Here is a 16,871-nt window from a genome sequence, read left to right as displayed (position 1 = left end):
ATGGGGAAAGAGGAAGGTGAGTCTGCATTTTAGTCAAAGACAGGATGTCTCTCCACAGTTATTACGGCGAACGTGAAGGCCTACAAGAATTATTCCATCTCTCAGACTGGAGCTGAAGGAAGTGATATTCCCATGATGGCTCTGATGTGTTCATCCTCTCTAGTGCTGTCCTTTCTGAGCATGTGACCGTTCTTTATGACAGGAAGCCACTGTGTTGTAAACCCATAGGTATGGTCACAGGAAGTTTCAGAATTTTGATGTTGGTATTTTTTAACAAAAAATTGATCTGATGTTGTAACTCATGCTTTTTTCTGCAGTTTAAGTATAAACTATACTACTTTGAATATATATGGTCTGCTTAGCTTATTGATAATTGGTGTCACAAATTTGTTAGAATAGTCAGTCCGGCAAAACTGAGCATCTTTAAAATGAGTGTTTACAATAGGGATGTGCCGTTTTTTACATTTTAGATTTACATTTTACATTTTAGGTTCAGTATCCACTCGGTTTTATACAAAAAAATTGTTTTTGGTTTAAATTTTTTTAGCCGATAGGAATACCAATGCTGTTAACAAGGAACAATATTTTCTTAACCCATAATATTTAGTGTTAACAAATTTTAACATTCTGTTCTTTGCCTAAGCACTGCTTTAATATTGGCAGCTTTGCCACTGCAAAATGGGAATGGTTGGTTTCTTACTGTCACCTATCCAGCTGCTCAAACAGCTTTTTATTTCACTTTTTATGTTGACCCCAGTCTGGTTTTTGGTTTTGAACTTTGCATTGAGGCTATAGTTATGCACCAAGAAACTGCTGAACAGAAAGTATCCAGTGGTAGCCATGTATGCTTTACTTGCAGATGATGTCTAGTGATCAACTGTGAGTGCTGGGGACCGGCAGTCCTGGTTCTTCTTCTTAATTTTAGGTTTGTACTTTCATACAAGTCTGGAGTAATATGAATTGTTCTCCCAAGGCTCTTAAACCATTGGCCTTCAATAATGCTCAGTTGCTGCATGTCTGCACATATCATTCTTGCTTATTTTATTATTTTCATTTTTCTGCCTTGTCACTTGTATTCCACAGTTTTCCCTAAAAACTGAATCCAGCCTGTTTTGTTTTGCAGATTTCTCCTAAATAATAATCTAGCCTGTAAATGTAGGCTGGGAACATATTATAATTGAGCATATATTAATGAGTAAATTTGCTAATATCAACTATTTTTAGTCAAAAGTTGTTTTCTGTACACCAGGGTATTTTGTGCAAGAATGACAATTATTTTGTTAGACATTTCAAATGATGAATATGAAATGAACAGTGTACATTGTGGTTGTAGGGATAAAGTAGATTGCACTTGTATCATCATCTGTCTTGTTGGCGGTTAACTGGCCAAAATCTTTTATACTGCACCTCTAAGTTTCTTTGTATTCAAATTAACAGTTGCAATATCGCTTGTTGATCCTTGTAAATTGACCTTTTATCGGTGCTGTAAAGCCATTCAAATTACAGAAGGTCTTTCTACAACCCTCTTAGACATTTTGGTCAATGTTAAGTTACGCAAGAAAAACACTTTTTGTGCGGTTAGTGAATGTTTTAAAAATTAATTTATTGGCACAATTAATTACAGTAAGACAAAAGGCAGTTTGTGGTGGGACTGAATTTAAATCATGTGTGTCAAGGTATTGTAATCATTTGATTTGGCTTGGTTTTAAAAGCTTTAAACATTACATAATCACACACATTATGTGAATCATTCATGTATAAATTAATCAATACGTTAATTGTATTAATATGAGTTGTACGTTTTTGCTGAGCGGTGATCTGGAAATGCAAGTAGCATTACCTTAGTGTTTAGCATGAGAGTGGAGCTCAGTGCAAGGCGCAAGGCGATGGGTGCACATGGAATGCTGTTGGATGACATGACCCACCAGCCCAGCTCTTGATTCTGTGACCCATCCCATGTACTGGCTGATTTTCGCTACAGGTGTTTTAAGACCGCACAGGTAATGGCACTTTCATTGTTGAGCGACGCACCCTTAACAGTGTACAGAGCATATCCCTACTTTTGATCAAAACTGCATGACCTACATAATTCTTGCATAGTATCTTTTTTTTTAATTGAAGAATTGCAAATGAAGGCACTGAAGTGGCTATCTGATTGTACAGATTGCAGTGGTTTGTAAATAGCAATGTGAATAGCAGTGGAGCAAGGAATGTGAATTATTTACCAGTATGTTCTAGTTTTTCCACCTGAAACCCATGGTATCCTGCGTCTGCAAAGGACTTTTTTCCCTTTAGCCTATAAAAGCCAAATTAGTGGCTTATTCCTGCAAGATCTCATTTGATGGGAGGAGAAAGTCAACAGGTAGTCTAAAATATGGCACAGTCACTTGAGCAAGGTGCAGCTACAATACTGTATTAATACTAGAATACTGTGCCTCTCTCACTCAAGTAGTGAAGCTGAATTTGTTCATTAACATCTAATAAGGTTTCGGGTGACAGTACAGAGAGAGTTTTTCCAAACCATTTCATCTAGAGGGAAGATGCAGGTTTTTTTTTAAATTCTCCTCTAAAGACTTAGTAGTTTTAAACTTTCCAGTTAATGGTGGGACGTAGGGTGTTGTCTGCAGTGGATAACAATTCTGAGATATACAAGTCTATTGCTTGGTTTTTGTTGGGTTTTCCTTTTGTGCCTAGATGATAAAGCAGCCACGCCTGCAGCTTTGAATCCTTAGATTATCACAGGCTACCACGCTTGGTGTAGATCATGGGAGCAAGCTGGTGTGAGCCATGCATCGTCAAGGTGTCTCATTCTTGAAAATCTCTTTTGCCTGTGCTGTTACAATTCTCTTTCCATGTTCACTCAGCTTGAAGCATGTGGAGCTCTCAAAAATAGTGAAAGTTGTTTATTCCAGATTTGCTTTTAATAATTTGAGTTTTTGAAACTCACTCTGTTTTTCCAATGTTACAACCCCAAGCATCTTCAAGGTTTATAGTATGAAACACTTAAAATATATGGGAGGAAGAAAACTCAATGTATGATTACAATTATTAATTTATGCAGTACTGCGCAGTTCATCTAGTGCTGGAAACAATGCAGTAATATAATGCACTTTACTGTATACACAGAGAAATAGGATAAAAGCATCGAGGGGCACTAAGACAGTGAGCAACAGCAGCAGGTTGTAGGACCTGGAAGTAGAATTTTGTTCTTGCATTATGGGGACACAGTATTCTAATTGAGGTCTTCTAGTGCATTGTGATGCTACAGAATCAATTTTCTCATTCTGTAATTTGGGGAGTGTTATCGATGCAATTTACAAATCTATGTGAAGTATTAATTTAGCATGTTTACTGCACCTTTGTTATGTTCTGTTATTAATCTCCTTTTCTAAGAACATAAATAACCGTTACAAATGAGAGAAAGCCATTTGACCCGACCTGCCTGTGTGGTTATTAATCCAAGGATCCTTCTTTTAAGGAGACCTGGTAAACTCGTTCCACCCTCTTACAACCCTAAGAAGTGCCTCCTGTTCTTGTGCACTTCTGCATAGTTTCCACTTGCTGTTTGGTTTGGGTTGTACTGTTGATTCTAAAGCAGTCCACTTTGTTGACTTTTGGTATTTTTAAAACTTGTACCAGGTCCCGTCATAATCTTCTCTTTTCAAGACTAAAAGTTTTAGTTCATTCAGTCTGTCGGTGTAGTTCTTGAAGTTCAAGAATGCATTTTGTTGCTCTTCTTTGGACTAGTTCCTAGTTAACGTTAACATTTCTACAATGCAATGCCAAAAATTGTGCACAGTATTCTAAATAAGGCCTTGCTAGTACGTTATACTATTTAATATAGCATTTCATTATATAAATTCTGTGCTTTTAACTATAGTAACATTTTTTAAAACTTTTTTATTGCTTCCTAACATTGCCTTGAAGATGTAAATGTGACAAACACCTACTCTTTTTCTAACTTAGTGTTTCACATTTTCCTTTCCCATATTTATGGTTTACGACCTTAATACAAACTGTACTTGTACTTGTTTACATTAAACATAATCTGTTGGGTGATTCGCTGGTTTTGTGTTTCATCTAAATATTTTGAATTTCATTTGCTACTGTACTTCTGCAGTATTTTGGTGGTAATGTTCTGGTATCTCATGCAAATTTGACTAGTTGAAAAACTAAAACAGAATCTAGATCATTGCTCTGAATTAGGAAGAGCAATGTTCCTCATACTGATCCCTCCGGAACTTGACTTATTCCATCACCCTAGTCTGAGCATTTACCCCTTATCTGTACGTGAATACTTCCTGTCTTGTTGGAAGAGTTATGTTTTCAGTAGTCAAAAGAATACAGTTCAGTAGCATAGGATTATCTGTATTTGAATTCAATAGAAACCTCTATTTACTCTTTGACAGTTCTTACTGTTTTAGTGGAAAAATGCTTTGCAATTTTTGCCTGTTCTCAGAAGTATTTCTATATCCTGCTGTTGCTCTGCACATACTCTATTTTTTAATCTTTGAATCTTGGTCTACACAGACAGTCTGTACATTAGGCCTTTGTCCATTGGTTCCTGGATACTAACTATGATTTGAAATTCATTGTAGGATTATGCATGTGAAAATAACTGTTTTAAAGTTACAATTATAATTATATTAATTATAGTTTATAGGTTGTATTATCTTCACTCAAACACTAAAGGTGATAGTTATCACACATTTCCTGATGTCAGTGGCTTGGTTCATTTAATGTTTCCACTAACTACTTGCACCAGACTCATTTAAGCAAACGATAAAATTAAAAATACTTTTATTATACAGTAATTTAAAAGTTATATAAATCAAGTAAGCAAAATAACAATAGTACACTTATTCCCTAGAGTATAAGCTAACGTTTTTGATGACCTTAATGTATATCCTAGTTGTAATGAAGGAATTGTCTGGATGGTTCCTGGAAGTGGTTCTGTGTATCTTGTTCAAGCGTTTTGTCATACGCTAGAAGTGAATTCACATTTTTTTCATGTCTGTGTGTGTGCTTTGCAGCAGGGTTGTCCTATTTCTGTAGACAGCGGTCTGGATGAATCACAAGGAACCTTTTGGTACTTGCTAGTTAATCAGTGTCAGGGACAGAGAGAGGCCCGTAGTTCATTCTGCTTAAAAAGCAGAAGGAATTGTTTATAGTTTAGTGAGAGCATACATGTTTTGATTGTACTTCATACTATGCTCCCTTTCTCTCCACAAGTGTATTCGTCCCAGAGGTCTATTGTAGTACCCAGGTTGTTCATGAAGGTTTTTGCTGCTACCTAAGGAAGAAATAAGGACCCAAACAGATTGAGACACATGAATATGTAGCAATGCACATGGATAAAATTAGATATAAAACTTGAAAAAGTAATCTTTGAACTGTGAATGCAGCGCAACGTGTTTGTGTTTGTTTTTTCCCTGAGGGAAAACTAGAGCATTTCATGCTGAATCACTGGTTTCCTTTTGAAGGAATCACACCTTTTCTGATGTTAGTGGCTTTGTTAATTTACGTTTTCATGATGTCATGTAAGACCACAAATTTCTGAGCATTTCAACCAAATCCTTATACAGTATATCAACACAGTATCTTAGTAAAAACCTTGACTTGGTTGGGACCATTATTAACTGTATTTGTCTTGGCTATTTTGTATTTCTTTTTTGAGAGATTGCATGATCAAAAGGTCATGAACTGGAAGAATGCATCAGATGCCTGCAATTAAGCAATAAGACCAGATCTGGCCTTCAGTAGAATTTACACAATCGCAGAAGACCTTTTCTGTCCATTCTACTGTTTTTCACAATCGCAACCTTTTTACAGCCAGTTGACTTTTTTTTTCTTCACAGTGGAATGCCAGAGGGTCTCATATTCTTGCAAACAGTTTTAATGAGGATGATCTGCTTTCGTTCCAGGCCTTGTAATCGTAGTAGAGCTTCCAGGGTCTTCTTACCTTTTGTACTTCCGTGCTCGTTCAGCAGCGCGTGTCTGCAGTGTCCAGTGATTGCCAGGCTGTCTGCACGCCCAGAATGTGGCCTCAGGGGGCTTGGCTTCCTCTGGCTTATTGCAGGCTTCTTATCAACCCTAAACAACGTTCCCTATCTGCAACAGGGGCTTGAGTGTTGCAGATGAAGCCAGTTCCAGTCTCAAATGTTTCGAATAATATAAATCCTACCACTAAGGTTCCATCGACGAGTGAGTCTATTGAATTTTCTTTACACTGAATATTTGACTCCTCTCTGGCAATATAAAACTAGTTTTTGCCGTCCCCTGGAACACCTGTCCAGGAGGAACTTTGTTTTGAGAGTGTCCAGGGGTGGACTGAAAACAGAAACCTTCTGCTTTGACCACTTAACTCGACAGAGATTGTTTTTGCCTGTTGCTCTTACTAGAGGTCGACTTGTATCTAGGGCTGTTGCAGAGGTGGACGTGATCTTGGCAGGCCAGTCTGACCGCAGCTAAAAAGATGCGCTGCTGCTGCTGCACTGGGAGCCTCTGTACTCTCTCCCCTAGCATCTCTGCGTCCGGCCTGTCTTGATCTCATTTATAACCCCCGTGGTGTCGCTGGGGGGGGGGGGGGGGGTGGTGGAGACTTGCAGTGGCAGTGCTGCAGTCTAGGCCGTGTTGCAAGGCGCTTCTCTTGTACCTTTGAGTTTTTGTGGGTCCTGGGTAAGAAAATCTGCTGGGGGTGTGACATCAGATTCGGGGGAATTTAGTAGGGTGGCAGAAATGGTTTGCATTTTGCTACGTTTATGGAGAATATTTATTTTTACATTAATGCAACATTTTTTTATTTGAACAATTTTGACACTTTTAATTGCAGATGGAAGACTGTGATTACACTTGACTAATTAAGTCACTAGCACCAAATGATTAGCAATATTCTGACTGTGAAGAAATAGTGAAGCAGATTGAAGGAGACCCAGAGCTTGTTTATTAGAATGCAATTGCCGCAAGAGCTGCAGAACAGTAGTTCGGAGAAGTATGGTAGTTTTTTTAGGCTGTTGATCTTACTGAGAGCACAGGCTAAGAGCAGGCCATTGATCAGAATTATACAGGCTTGCATTTCCTGTTATGCAGATGTGCAGATTTGGATAGTAACTTTTCTCACATAGGCCTGTTTGTGCTCTCGCTCCAAATTTTCTCATAAACACCTTAGACTGGTAAGCAAACACCTCGACATGTTTTCTAACACTGCCAGCTTGTGATAGGAAGGGAACTTTCTAGTCTGAGTTCTGAGAACCGAGGGCTGCATATGTAAATTATGTGGAACAATTGTGACAAAAAATAATAAACCTCTTTCTTCTTTTTCCTCAGACGGGGCCTGAATCCACCCCACAGAGTTAAGTCTATCTCCATGACTACCTTCACACAGCAGGAAATCGAGTTTCTGCAGAAACATGGCAATGAGGTATGTACCGTGAGTCCCTGGCTTCCAGATGTACTGGACAGCCTGTGCTGTGGAGACCTGCCATTGTTCTCCTCTCTACTCACTCCTGCACAGCTGCCTCTTCGGGGCCGCTATTGTTTTCTGCAAGATAAGATTTCATTTGAACTTTGTGTTGGCTTTTACACTTCTGAAGACTATCACAGTTTTCCAGTTGACTGGATAGTGTTTTTTAAAAAATCTGTACAACATGTGATCCCGTTGGATTACCTTGCATTCAAAACACCTGATAATGATTACCATTAAATGACATGTTACATTCTTTATAGCTCCCAGATGTCCCATCGGTGTTGGTTTTTTCACTTTGTGGGGATGTGTACGTTTCAAGCATTTATATCAAAGACGGACATAAAAATGAGCATCTGGGATTTTGACCTTATAACAAGCTGAAATAATAACCCTCAGGACAGGCCCTTCTCACAGTGAGGCTGTGGCTGTTTATTTTGTTTTCTTTGAGCCTCAGGGGAACTATGGAATGTAGCCTGAGCAGATGTCAAGGTGACAGCCTGTTTAGACAGAAGTGATGTGAAGGAAGCTTCTGAAAGAGCACATCCTTCTCCCTGGTGCTGACATGTATTGTCAGGCAAAGAACTATACCTACCATGCCTCAGAGAGGTTCTTAAATTGACTATAATCTGCAAGCTTGCTTGGGTTGTGCACACATTGTGGTTATTCACTGTTAAACAGCACGGTAGATCCACTCTTGTTGATCATTTTTTTTCTTCCTTACATGATCGTTTGATTAGTCATGTTGTGGTCAAGCCATCCGGTTCAAAAAGATTGTTCTGTGTACCACAAGCCACTGGGAACAATGAGAATTTTCCCATTTTCTTCACAAACTGTGCAGCATTTTACTGCACATTTTAATTCCTACATGGGGCAATAACCGAGCCTGCTGCAGAAGGATTTTGGATTCACTGCTCACATTATGCCATCTCTAAATACTTTACTAAATACTACTAATTTTAGAGACTTTGAGCAAAACATTTTGTATAGTTATTTCTTGCTTACACTTTGGCCAGTTTTGTGTGGAGAGAGAAGTAACTGCGATTTGCAAGGACGTACACTGATTCCAATAGGTCTTCTACACATTTTGCAGATAGCTATGGAACAGGGGTGTTCTTTAGGGCTAAGGGAGGTATTACACATTTTCTTCAGACCCCTTCAGGATTCAGAAGGATTGTCAGAAGTGTAATCACTCTATCAAAAATATTTCTAAGCATACATGCTTGTCTGCCAGATAAGTGCATGTCCGTCAAGCTAGAAATGGATTGCCAAAGGATTTGTTTCATTTGAAATGTTCATTGTGGAATCTATTAATCTTATTTTTGGTAATAAAATTATGGGAAAATTGCATGCATCTGTTACGTACAAGCTAAGCGTTTCCTACAGCACAGTTCTTTGTTCCCCTTAATTGCATTTAGTGTCCTATGGTTATATTTATCTGTTATTGCAGGAGCCTGTACCATTACCTCTCCTGGGAATGCAGTGATGGATGTAGCATTGGATGTTCTCTAAAATAATCTTGGCACTATAGATTTCGTTTTCACTTCTAGGTCATTCTGATGGGATAAGCATTGACATGCCACAGAATTCCTCACAGCGGAGTAGAAATAGAAACGTAGACCTTCAGAGGTTATCTTGTTCAGCTTTTCTCTGTGGTAAAGTTAACTGGAAGTGAAATATGTCTGGAATGCTTCTTGGTGCTGTTTTGAAAGGGTATGGTGTTTGGTTGTTGGTACACAAGAGAGCCACAGTACTAATGAAGCGAGGAAGTACAGTGCATGTTAATTGCCTCTGTTTTCAACACTTGGGAATGGAAGGAAATGAGGCATGTTGATAGGCTGTTAACTTGCAAATAAGTCATGTGTGAGCCTATTGCACACAGTTTTCATACATGTATCCATTATATATCATAAGCTTACAGTACTTTGAAGTCCTTCTGTACTTGCCAAAATATTGTGCAGGGATGGCTGTTTAAATCATTGTCTTGGGTACAGATTTCTCATTTCTCAGTGTGATCCGTTTCATCTCAAATGCTTTTGCTGATGCAGTGTATGATGTGTGGTGTTGGACTGGAAAGACTAGCCTTTTGACGTGATTTGCAGGTCTAGTTCATGAAGGAGTGGAAGGTGCACTACTTTATAATGAAAATACAAAAAATGGAGCAGATTAGTTGTCAGATGTAATAGCTTTGATAAATTTGCTTGGTGATATCATTTTAAAATCAAAGTAAAATTTATGCAGATTAAGATTGCTGACATTGTGAATTAGCAGTAAGACTGGAGGTCTTGGAGAGGAAAAAATGACACTGCTGTTTCTAGGGCTATTTGTCAAGAATTCAGAAAGTGACAATAGTTTCTGTTTTCTATTGAATTAAACTAGTGTTATTGTTGTTTGCTCATTGCAAGTGCTGAACACTTAATATGGCTGTATAGTAAAGAAACTTTCCTGTAAATAAACATTTGAACTGATACAAAAGTATCTAATTTTTGGAAGTTCAAATTTTTAAAAGTTGTTACAATTAATTGGCCCATACTTTAAATGCTTGATTTTGAAAATTAGATTATTGGTTTTAATTGTAAATTTAGTAAACCTAAGTTTTGTATTTGATAAAATAGTATATTCCATTCAAGTTTTGGCACAGATTGGTCTTTGACTGCTGGTATTTTATCTGTTTAGTGTTTAAGCAAATGTATAAAAGACCAAAGTTAAAAGTCAAGTCAGATCCATTCTGCGCTTTGTAGCTTTTTTTACTGTAAAGACCCCCTGTTGCACATGTCCTGTATGCTAGAGGTTTCAAAGGAATCAGCTGTTTTGGAACAAATTCACTGTGAATCCTGGCTTCAGTACCAGGAGCTTCACAGCATCTCTGGAACTGAGTTTTTGTATATATTGCCTAAAATTGATTTTTTTTGCATTTCTGTGTGCATCTCTTGTTATCTGGCTAGAATTTGTACCTCTTGCAGGCAGCAATTCAATTCTGTTGGACAGATGGAATTGATAAAAAATCTATAATATCTAAAATAATGCTGTTATAGATGGTCAAAAGTATGTAAAAATGTAAGCAGATCTGATCAGTTCTAATACTTTTAAAAATAACAAAAATGCTTTAGAAATCTTAGCTAGTCTACTTTCATAATAGACCTAATGATGGCTTCCCAGCCCAGTAAGTGCGTAGATTGTTGGAGCTGGATGTGTCTCTGATTGATTGCTCTGTAGGGAGTGAGGCTTGTGTAGAATGCCTTCTGGGGCAGGAGTACAAAATGAGTCATGTCTGCACAGGACACACCCTGAGTCACTGAATCTAGCAGAGCTATCCTTCAGCTATGAAAAACAAAAACGCAATTTAATAATATTCTGAGTAATAAGACAATGCATACTGTTATTGGGCTGCATTTCCTGTTGCATACTGTGTATAGTTCTTCATATTATTTTTCTTATTGTGAATTATATAGTCTAAAGGACATAACTCAATACTGGTAAATTTTAGATTCATAACACCTCACATAGCCAGTCATAATCAATATGTGATTTTTTTACTGCTATAAGTGAGTATATTGTGGTATGCTTTTTTAACTTAAACTGACATCTGCATGTGAAGATTCACGTATAACTAAGTTTTTATTTGTTGAGATGAGTTAGAAGCTGGCTTGCTACGTGCTCAACATGATCACAAGACTGAGTTACTAGAACAGTGGAGGAGGTGTCTTTAGTTCAGATGTGTTAAAGCACCATAATCTTAAACTTGTTTGCTTTTCAGTATACAGTATTTTTGTGCTCTGATTAATAGTGTGCCTTAATAGATGTGCTTCTCATGCTTTGTACTGCATCTTGGTTTATCTCAACATTTGCCTAGTTTTGAGCCTTACTCCCTGTAGCTTTGTGCCTTTAACAAGGTGTTATGACAGCAAGGTTAGATTATCTTGGCATCTTTGCTAGACTATGTGAAGGATGATGCCATTGGGAAATTGCTTAGTTGCAAAAAATGAATTCACACAGTAGTGTTGTCTTCATTTAAATTTTAGTTCATTATATAAAGCTGTTTCTGTTCAATATTTTGCACACAAGACCTCATACATAATTCTTGAATGTATGGTGCAGTGATGGTGATGAAGTGCAAGTGTGGATTATGTGCATCTAGTGTTACAAAAGAATTATCAGCAGGGCTCCCCAGGGGTTCAGTCGGCAAAGGTGCTCAGGTGTTGTAAATTGGAGCCTGGGTCATGTCACAAGCTGCCTGGAGCTGGGGTTCATCCGGGGGTGGCACACAACTGGCAGAATTCTGCTGGGGAATGGTGGGTAGTATTCCTTGCAGACTCTTGACAAAATGCCTCCTGTAGCTTGTGACTCCACCAGGCTTTAATACATTTCAGACATTAATGCATCAAAATTGCACTTTGTGATTCTAAGTTTTGTGCAGACAGATAAGTGTTGTTAGTTTTGTCATAAAGATACTGCATGTCGGATAGGAAGAAGAGGGTGGACACATGAAAATGGATTAGCCCAATGTCTGAAATGCTGGGCATCTACTTTCAGATTATATTTGGCACAAAGTTACTCAATAGTAATGGCCCAGATGTTGCGTGAAGTGATAAAAAAATAATTGATCTGCGATCATTTGGTGATTTTTCCATGTTTTTAATATACTTCGCTTTAGTGTTCAAAATGTGAAGGATAAACTCTTACTAGTATTACACATCCAGCTAGACAAAGAACTGACATTTGAGAGCTGTTTGTTACACTCAAAGTACTGCATTTCTGTCCAGCAAAGGTTCTTAACTTAACAGATTCTTGCTGTGAGATTGACTACATTTACTGCTCAAGTATCAGAACATGAAATGAAAATGTTACAGTATGTGAAGAACTTTTACAAACTTCTAATTGCTAGATCATATACCAAAAATTGTATCTTTAAAAAATGCTAAAGAGGGAAACTGCCCTGCAAATCATTCCACAATTCATGGTTTTTAAAAGCAGACCCAGTGCCACCTAATTTGCCACCAGAATCTGCATCCTTGGGGTTCTGAGTGGATTTTCATTCTGTGTAGGGTCTTGTATGTCTGTGAAAAGTAGGATGAATATTGAACAAGAAGACAGTGCAGGTGTGTCGCTAAAGGAATGCATTCACATTTGGTTCTTGTTAAGACTCTGGTAGCAATAATAGCCTTAATGTTCAGTTCAGTTCTTTTAAGATTCCTATTTAAAATTCCTCTAAATGGAAATGATTATTTTGGGATAAGAGAAGCAAGGTCTTCCATGGTTTTATTTCATTGCATTTTGTTATGCGACTGTGGTGAAATCATTACATGTGCCAAAACAATGAACACGGCCTCCTTGATGCCCTAAAGAGTGTTTGAAGTACCTTTTAAACAAAGGAAAAGACAGGACTTTATTTGGTAACGGGTAGATTTCCAATTCTTGATTTGTTAGGAGAAATGATTTGGTTGAAGTCTACATTACACAAGTGTAATTTTTTAAAATATTCTTTTCTCGTCTGCCTGTAGTGTTGCAGCCCAAAAATGTTACTACTTCTGGTCCTGTCCACTCAGTATTCGTTTAGTAATCTATACAGCTAATGTATGATATTGTGAAACTTTCCTTCCATAGCTCCTGGGCACTTTGGTTTAATATCTGCTTTCATATTTATTACAGATAACCTCCAAGTATCATAGAGCATATGTAAGAGTCTTTGCAACTGTTTTCTATACCTTTCATCCCAAATGTCTGATCTTTACTAGTCTTTGGTTTTTCCACAGCTCTGCTGATGAATCAGGATCTCTGCGTTTATTTTTACTGCCAGCGTGTTGATGCTAATATGTGTACAATTTCAATTGTTTAATATGTGCACAGGCAGGTTACTTTGATAAGCTTCTAATTACTGATCTTTGCTTTGAAATGATTAGTTGCGTGCTTGTCTGTGTGTTGAAAAGCACATTGAGTCAGTACTTTGAAACAGGCTTTTGCACCGTGAACTCTTTGCCTGTCAGACTTTGGTTGTGTACAAGTAAGGAAGTGGTTTATTTTGGCAGTGTATACAGTTCTTACCCTGATAAGCATCTCACTCACATTTCATTTTCCAGCAGTGTAAAATGGACTTTACCCTCTTGTTGTAAGATATCGCTGTAGCCTGTGATTATTTCAAATTGATTTTAACCGTGGAAAATTAACTGCAGCATTAAAAAATAGTTTTAGGTTGATATACAGAGTTGATATACTCTGTTCAGAAAACCGGGAATTTCCTGGTTCTCCCTCAAGGTATACAGGTCCAATCCTTGGCTAAGGAGGGTCTCCCTGGGCCTGTGAGCTATGGAATTTGCTGAAATCTGGAACAGTCCTTTGACTGCTGCATTTAAATGGCTTCCATGTGCATTTCACCATTTCCTCTGGGTGTTGTGTAATTCGTGCCTCAGCACTTTCCAGTGATTGACGGCCGAAGTTACCTCACGTACTGTTCTTTCAGTGGACAGCAGATCAGTAATGTCCCCTTACAGGACAATAAACCTTTTTTTTTGTGGCTGGTTCTTACATAGCTTCACTATACCTGTTGCAGAATATCTGCTCAAAAGAGGCCAGAGTAAAATCTCAAGAAGCAAGCAGGTTGGAAGTTTTGGTATTCTGTTTTCTGCCATGAACAAGCACCCAAAAAAGTGTGCCAGTGCTTCTGGATAAGAACATGTTTAGGCAATGCATGTCTGTTTTTAAAATACTAGTGTGGCCCACTGAGTTTCTGAATAACTCTAGATACTGTATGACTTTAGTTAAAGAAGTACAAGAGATTGTAAATGTAAAAGTTTAACATTTCCTTTAGTGTTCTGATCTCTGTAGAGGAATTGAATGGAAAAAATACAGGATATATGATGTATGAAGTCAATTGTATTAATTATGCCTTGATCACATTTTTATAGGTATGCAAACAGATATGGTTGGGACTGTATGATGAGAGATCCTCTGCAATTCCAGACTTCCGTGAGCCACAGAAAGTGAAAGAATTCCTTCAGGAAAAGTATGAAAAGAAAAGATGGTAAGGGCTTTTTACAGTAGGAGCAGCCTCATGAGGCACATTTTAATGGGATGTTATTTTTTTCCCCGTCCCACCCCATCAGGAATCTGTTTTCAAATGCTGCCTTTCAGGTACGTCCCTCCAGAACAAGCAAAGGTTGTGGCTTCCGTTCATGCTTCAATCTCGGGGTCCTCTGCAAGCAGCACCAGCAGTACCCCCGAGGTCAGGCCGCTGAAGTCACTGCTGGGGGAGTCGGCACCTACGCTGCACTTGAACAGAAGCACACCCAGCCAGGTAAGTAAGGTTTTAGAGCTAGCTGTAACTCCACCGCGCTAAGCACCTGAAAGGAAGGTCTGTGGTTTAGATGTCCCCCTCCATTGTTTTATAGCTATATATATATTCAAACTAGCCCCCAGAAAATAAGCCTTTAGTAAAACTTGTATTTATAGCAGAAGTATAACACCAATTGTGTTTAAAGGGGAACTGCAACGTTAATTTTATATTACGGGGTTAGAAAGACTCGGAAATTTCATGAGTGCATTACAGTCCACAATAAAAATAACTTCTACTATTTACATCACAAAATAGAAAACAATTCCAGGTATGCACAGCACCATATTCAGTGATTAAGAACGAAACAACAAAACGTCCGGTGAGGTGAAGTTGCCCTATTACACTGTAAACAAGCAGGCTTGTGAATACATCTCTTTTAATCCATAGAAATACTGCTGTCGACTTCAACATAGTTTTGCCGTAATGGAACTCTGCATGCAGGTCACGTTGGAACATTTCTGCAGTGAAATGCCTGATGCACACTGTATTTAATTTGCTTGTTCATCACATTACTTTAGTCATTACTGTGTCTAGGGAGCAGGAAGGGCCACATCCTGTCCCAATTCCTAGAAATTCTTGCTCTCACCCACTGCAAGACCAGAGGACTTGCAGTACTTTTGCAACTTTTCATAATTCGTAAAATTTTTCTATACTGTCAATGAATTTATTTTGTTACTGAGATGTAATAGCTGGTCTGAGAAATTGGGACTGCAGTTCCCCTTTAATGTGTTTTTAGTTGAAGTGCATGCCTGTAAGTGTTCTGCAGTGTAGTTTTCAAATGTGCATTTTTTATTTTAAAAAGCAACCACTTAATGTTTTTTCTGCCTACCTTGAGTGTTTGAGGAACATAACATTAAATTATAAGAAAAAAAACAAATGAGAGGAGGCAATTCAGCCCATCTAGTCATTAATTTATCCCAGGATCCCATCCTGTTGTTTATTGAACGAAACCTGGGTATCAGCTTCAGCAGAATGTGTGGTAAGCTTATTACATACACCACCACCTAGAAGTACCTCCTATTCTTGGTTTTAAATGCACTAGTGTGCAGTTTCCACTTGTGCCCTCTGGTTCACATTTCACTGTTCATTCAGAAGTAAACCGCTGGGCTGGCTTTTCAGATGCCCTTGTAGCCTTCTCTGTTCCCAAGTCAAAAGATTCAGTGCCTTCCCCTGTCAGAGCAGGACAGCCTTGAAATGGTCTGTATGGACTTGTGATTGTCCTTCAGTCCCCAGTAGTGAGTCGTGCACAAGCACAGCCTCAGCAGATGCCCCTGCAGGAGAAGAAACAATTTGACCTCCTGAGTGACCTGGGGGACATCTTCGCAGCTCCGCCGTCACAGGCCACAGGCACCGCAAACTTTGCAAACTTTGCACATTTCAACAGTCACACAGGTAAGCGGTAGAAAAGGTGCTTTGTTTGGAGTTCAGTAGATTTGGCTTGCATTAGGATGCTTTTTAAGCTTTTGTTAATGAGACCCTGTGATGCATAGTATGTGATAGTGCACACAGGAATTGTAGACCACTTGATTTCTTAGTGCTAAGATTATTTGAATGAAGAAGGGCCTGGGGATTTCAGAAAGTAGAGATAACCAAAGCAATATTTGCATCTCAGTTGTAGTTCTTGTCTTTTTTTTTGTACAGGACTTTTTCCTCACCTGGCTTGTAAATCTTTAATTTCAAAGGAGCCTGCTAATGCCATGCTCTGAAATATCTTTGTTTAGTGGATTAGTTAGGATTTAATTTTTGTAAAATATAGGGCTAGGAAAATAATTTTTTACTGTATTTATTAAGTTAGCTGTTGGACTTCAGTATAGTGTCTCAGGTTCTCAAGACGTTTTATATAATAAATTCAATTAACAGCACTTAATATGATCAGGCAACCTGAGTATTTTTCGATGCATATGATGTTCCTTTTGAAATAAGGTAAAGACAAGCGTGGGATTATCTTTGTAGTTTATTCTTTATCTGCTACATGTTAGAACTTCAAAGGAGGTGCATCTACAATACTGCATCTCATGGTGGAATAGTTGAATTTGTGTATCTATTTCCGTTTTCTATTTTTCTTTATGGTAGCTGCTA

The 16,871-nt window shown here is 38.2% G+C and overlaps 1 protein-coding gene across 16 annotated transcripts in view; it reads left to right on the top strand.

Moving 5' to 3' along the window:
• Nucleotides 1-16,871, top strand: part of agfg1a (ArfGAP with FG repeats 1a) — a 45,067-nt gene that overhangs the window by 14,586 nt on the left and 13,610 nt on the right. For all 16 annotated transcript variants that reach the window (XM_088912808.1, XM_088912820.1, XM_088912821.1 and 13 more), the window contains exons 2-5: nt 7,327-7,420; nt 14,365-14,480; nt 14,591-14,753; nt 16,019-16,184. In XM_088912808.1, coding sequence (XP_088768934.1) covers nt 7,327-7,420; nt 14,365-14,480; nt 14,591-14,753; nt 16,019-16,184 — 539 coding nt within the window. The remainder of the gene's footprint in view (nt 1-7,326; nt 7,421-14,364; nt 14,481-14,590; nt 14,754-16,018; nt 16,185-16,871) is intronic.

This window comes from Atractosteus spatula, chromosome 4 (assembly GCF_055471065.1).
Source record: "Atractosteus spatula isolate fAtrSpa1 chromosome 4, fAtrSpa1.hap1, whole genome shotgun sequence".
NCBI lineage: Eukaryota > Metazoa > Chordata > Actinopteri > Semionotiformes > Lepisosteidae > Atractosteus > Atractosteus spatula.
Note: the sequence above shows the minus strand (reverse complement) of the source record. Positions and strands in the feature narration are given on the sequence as shown.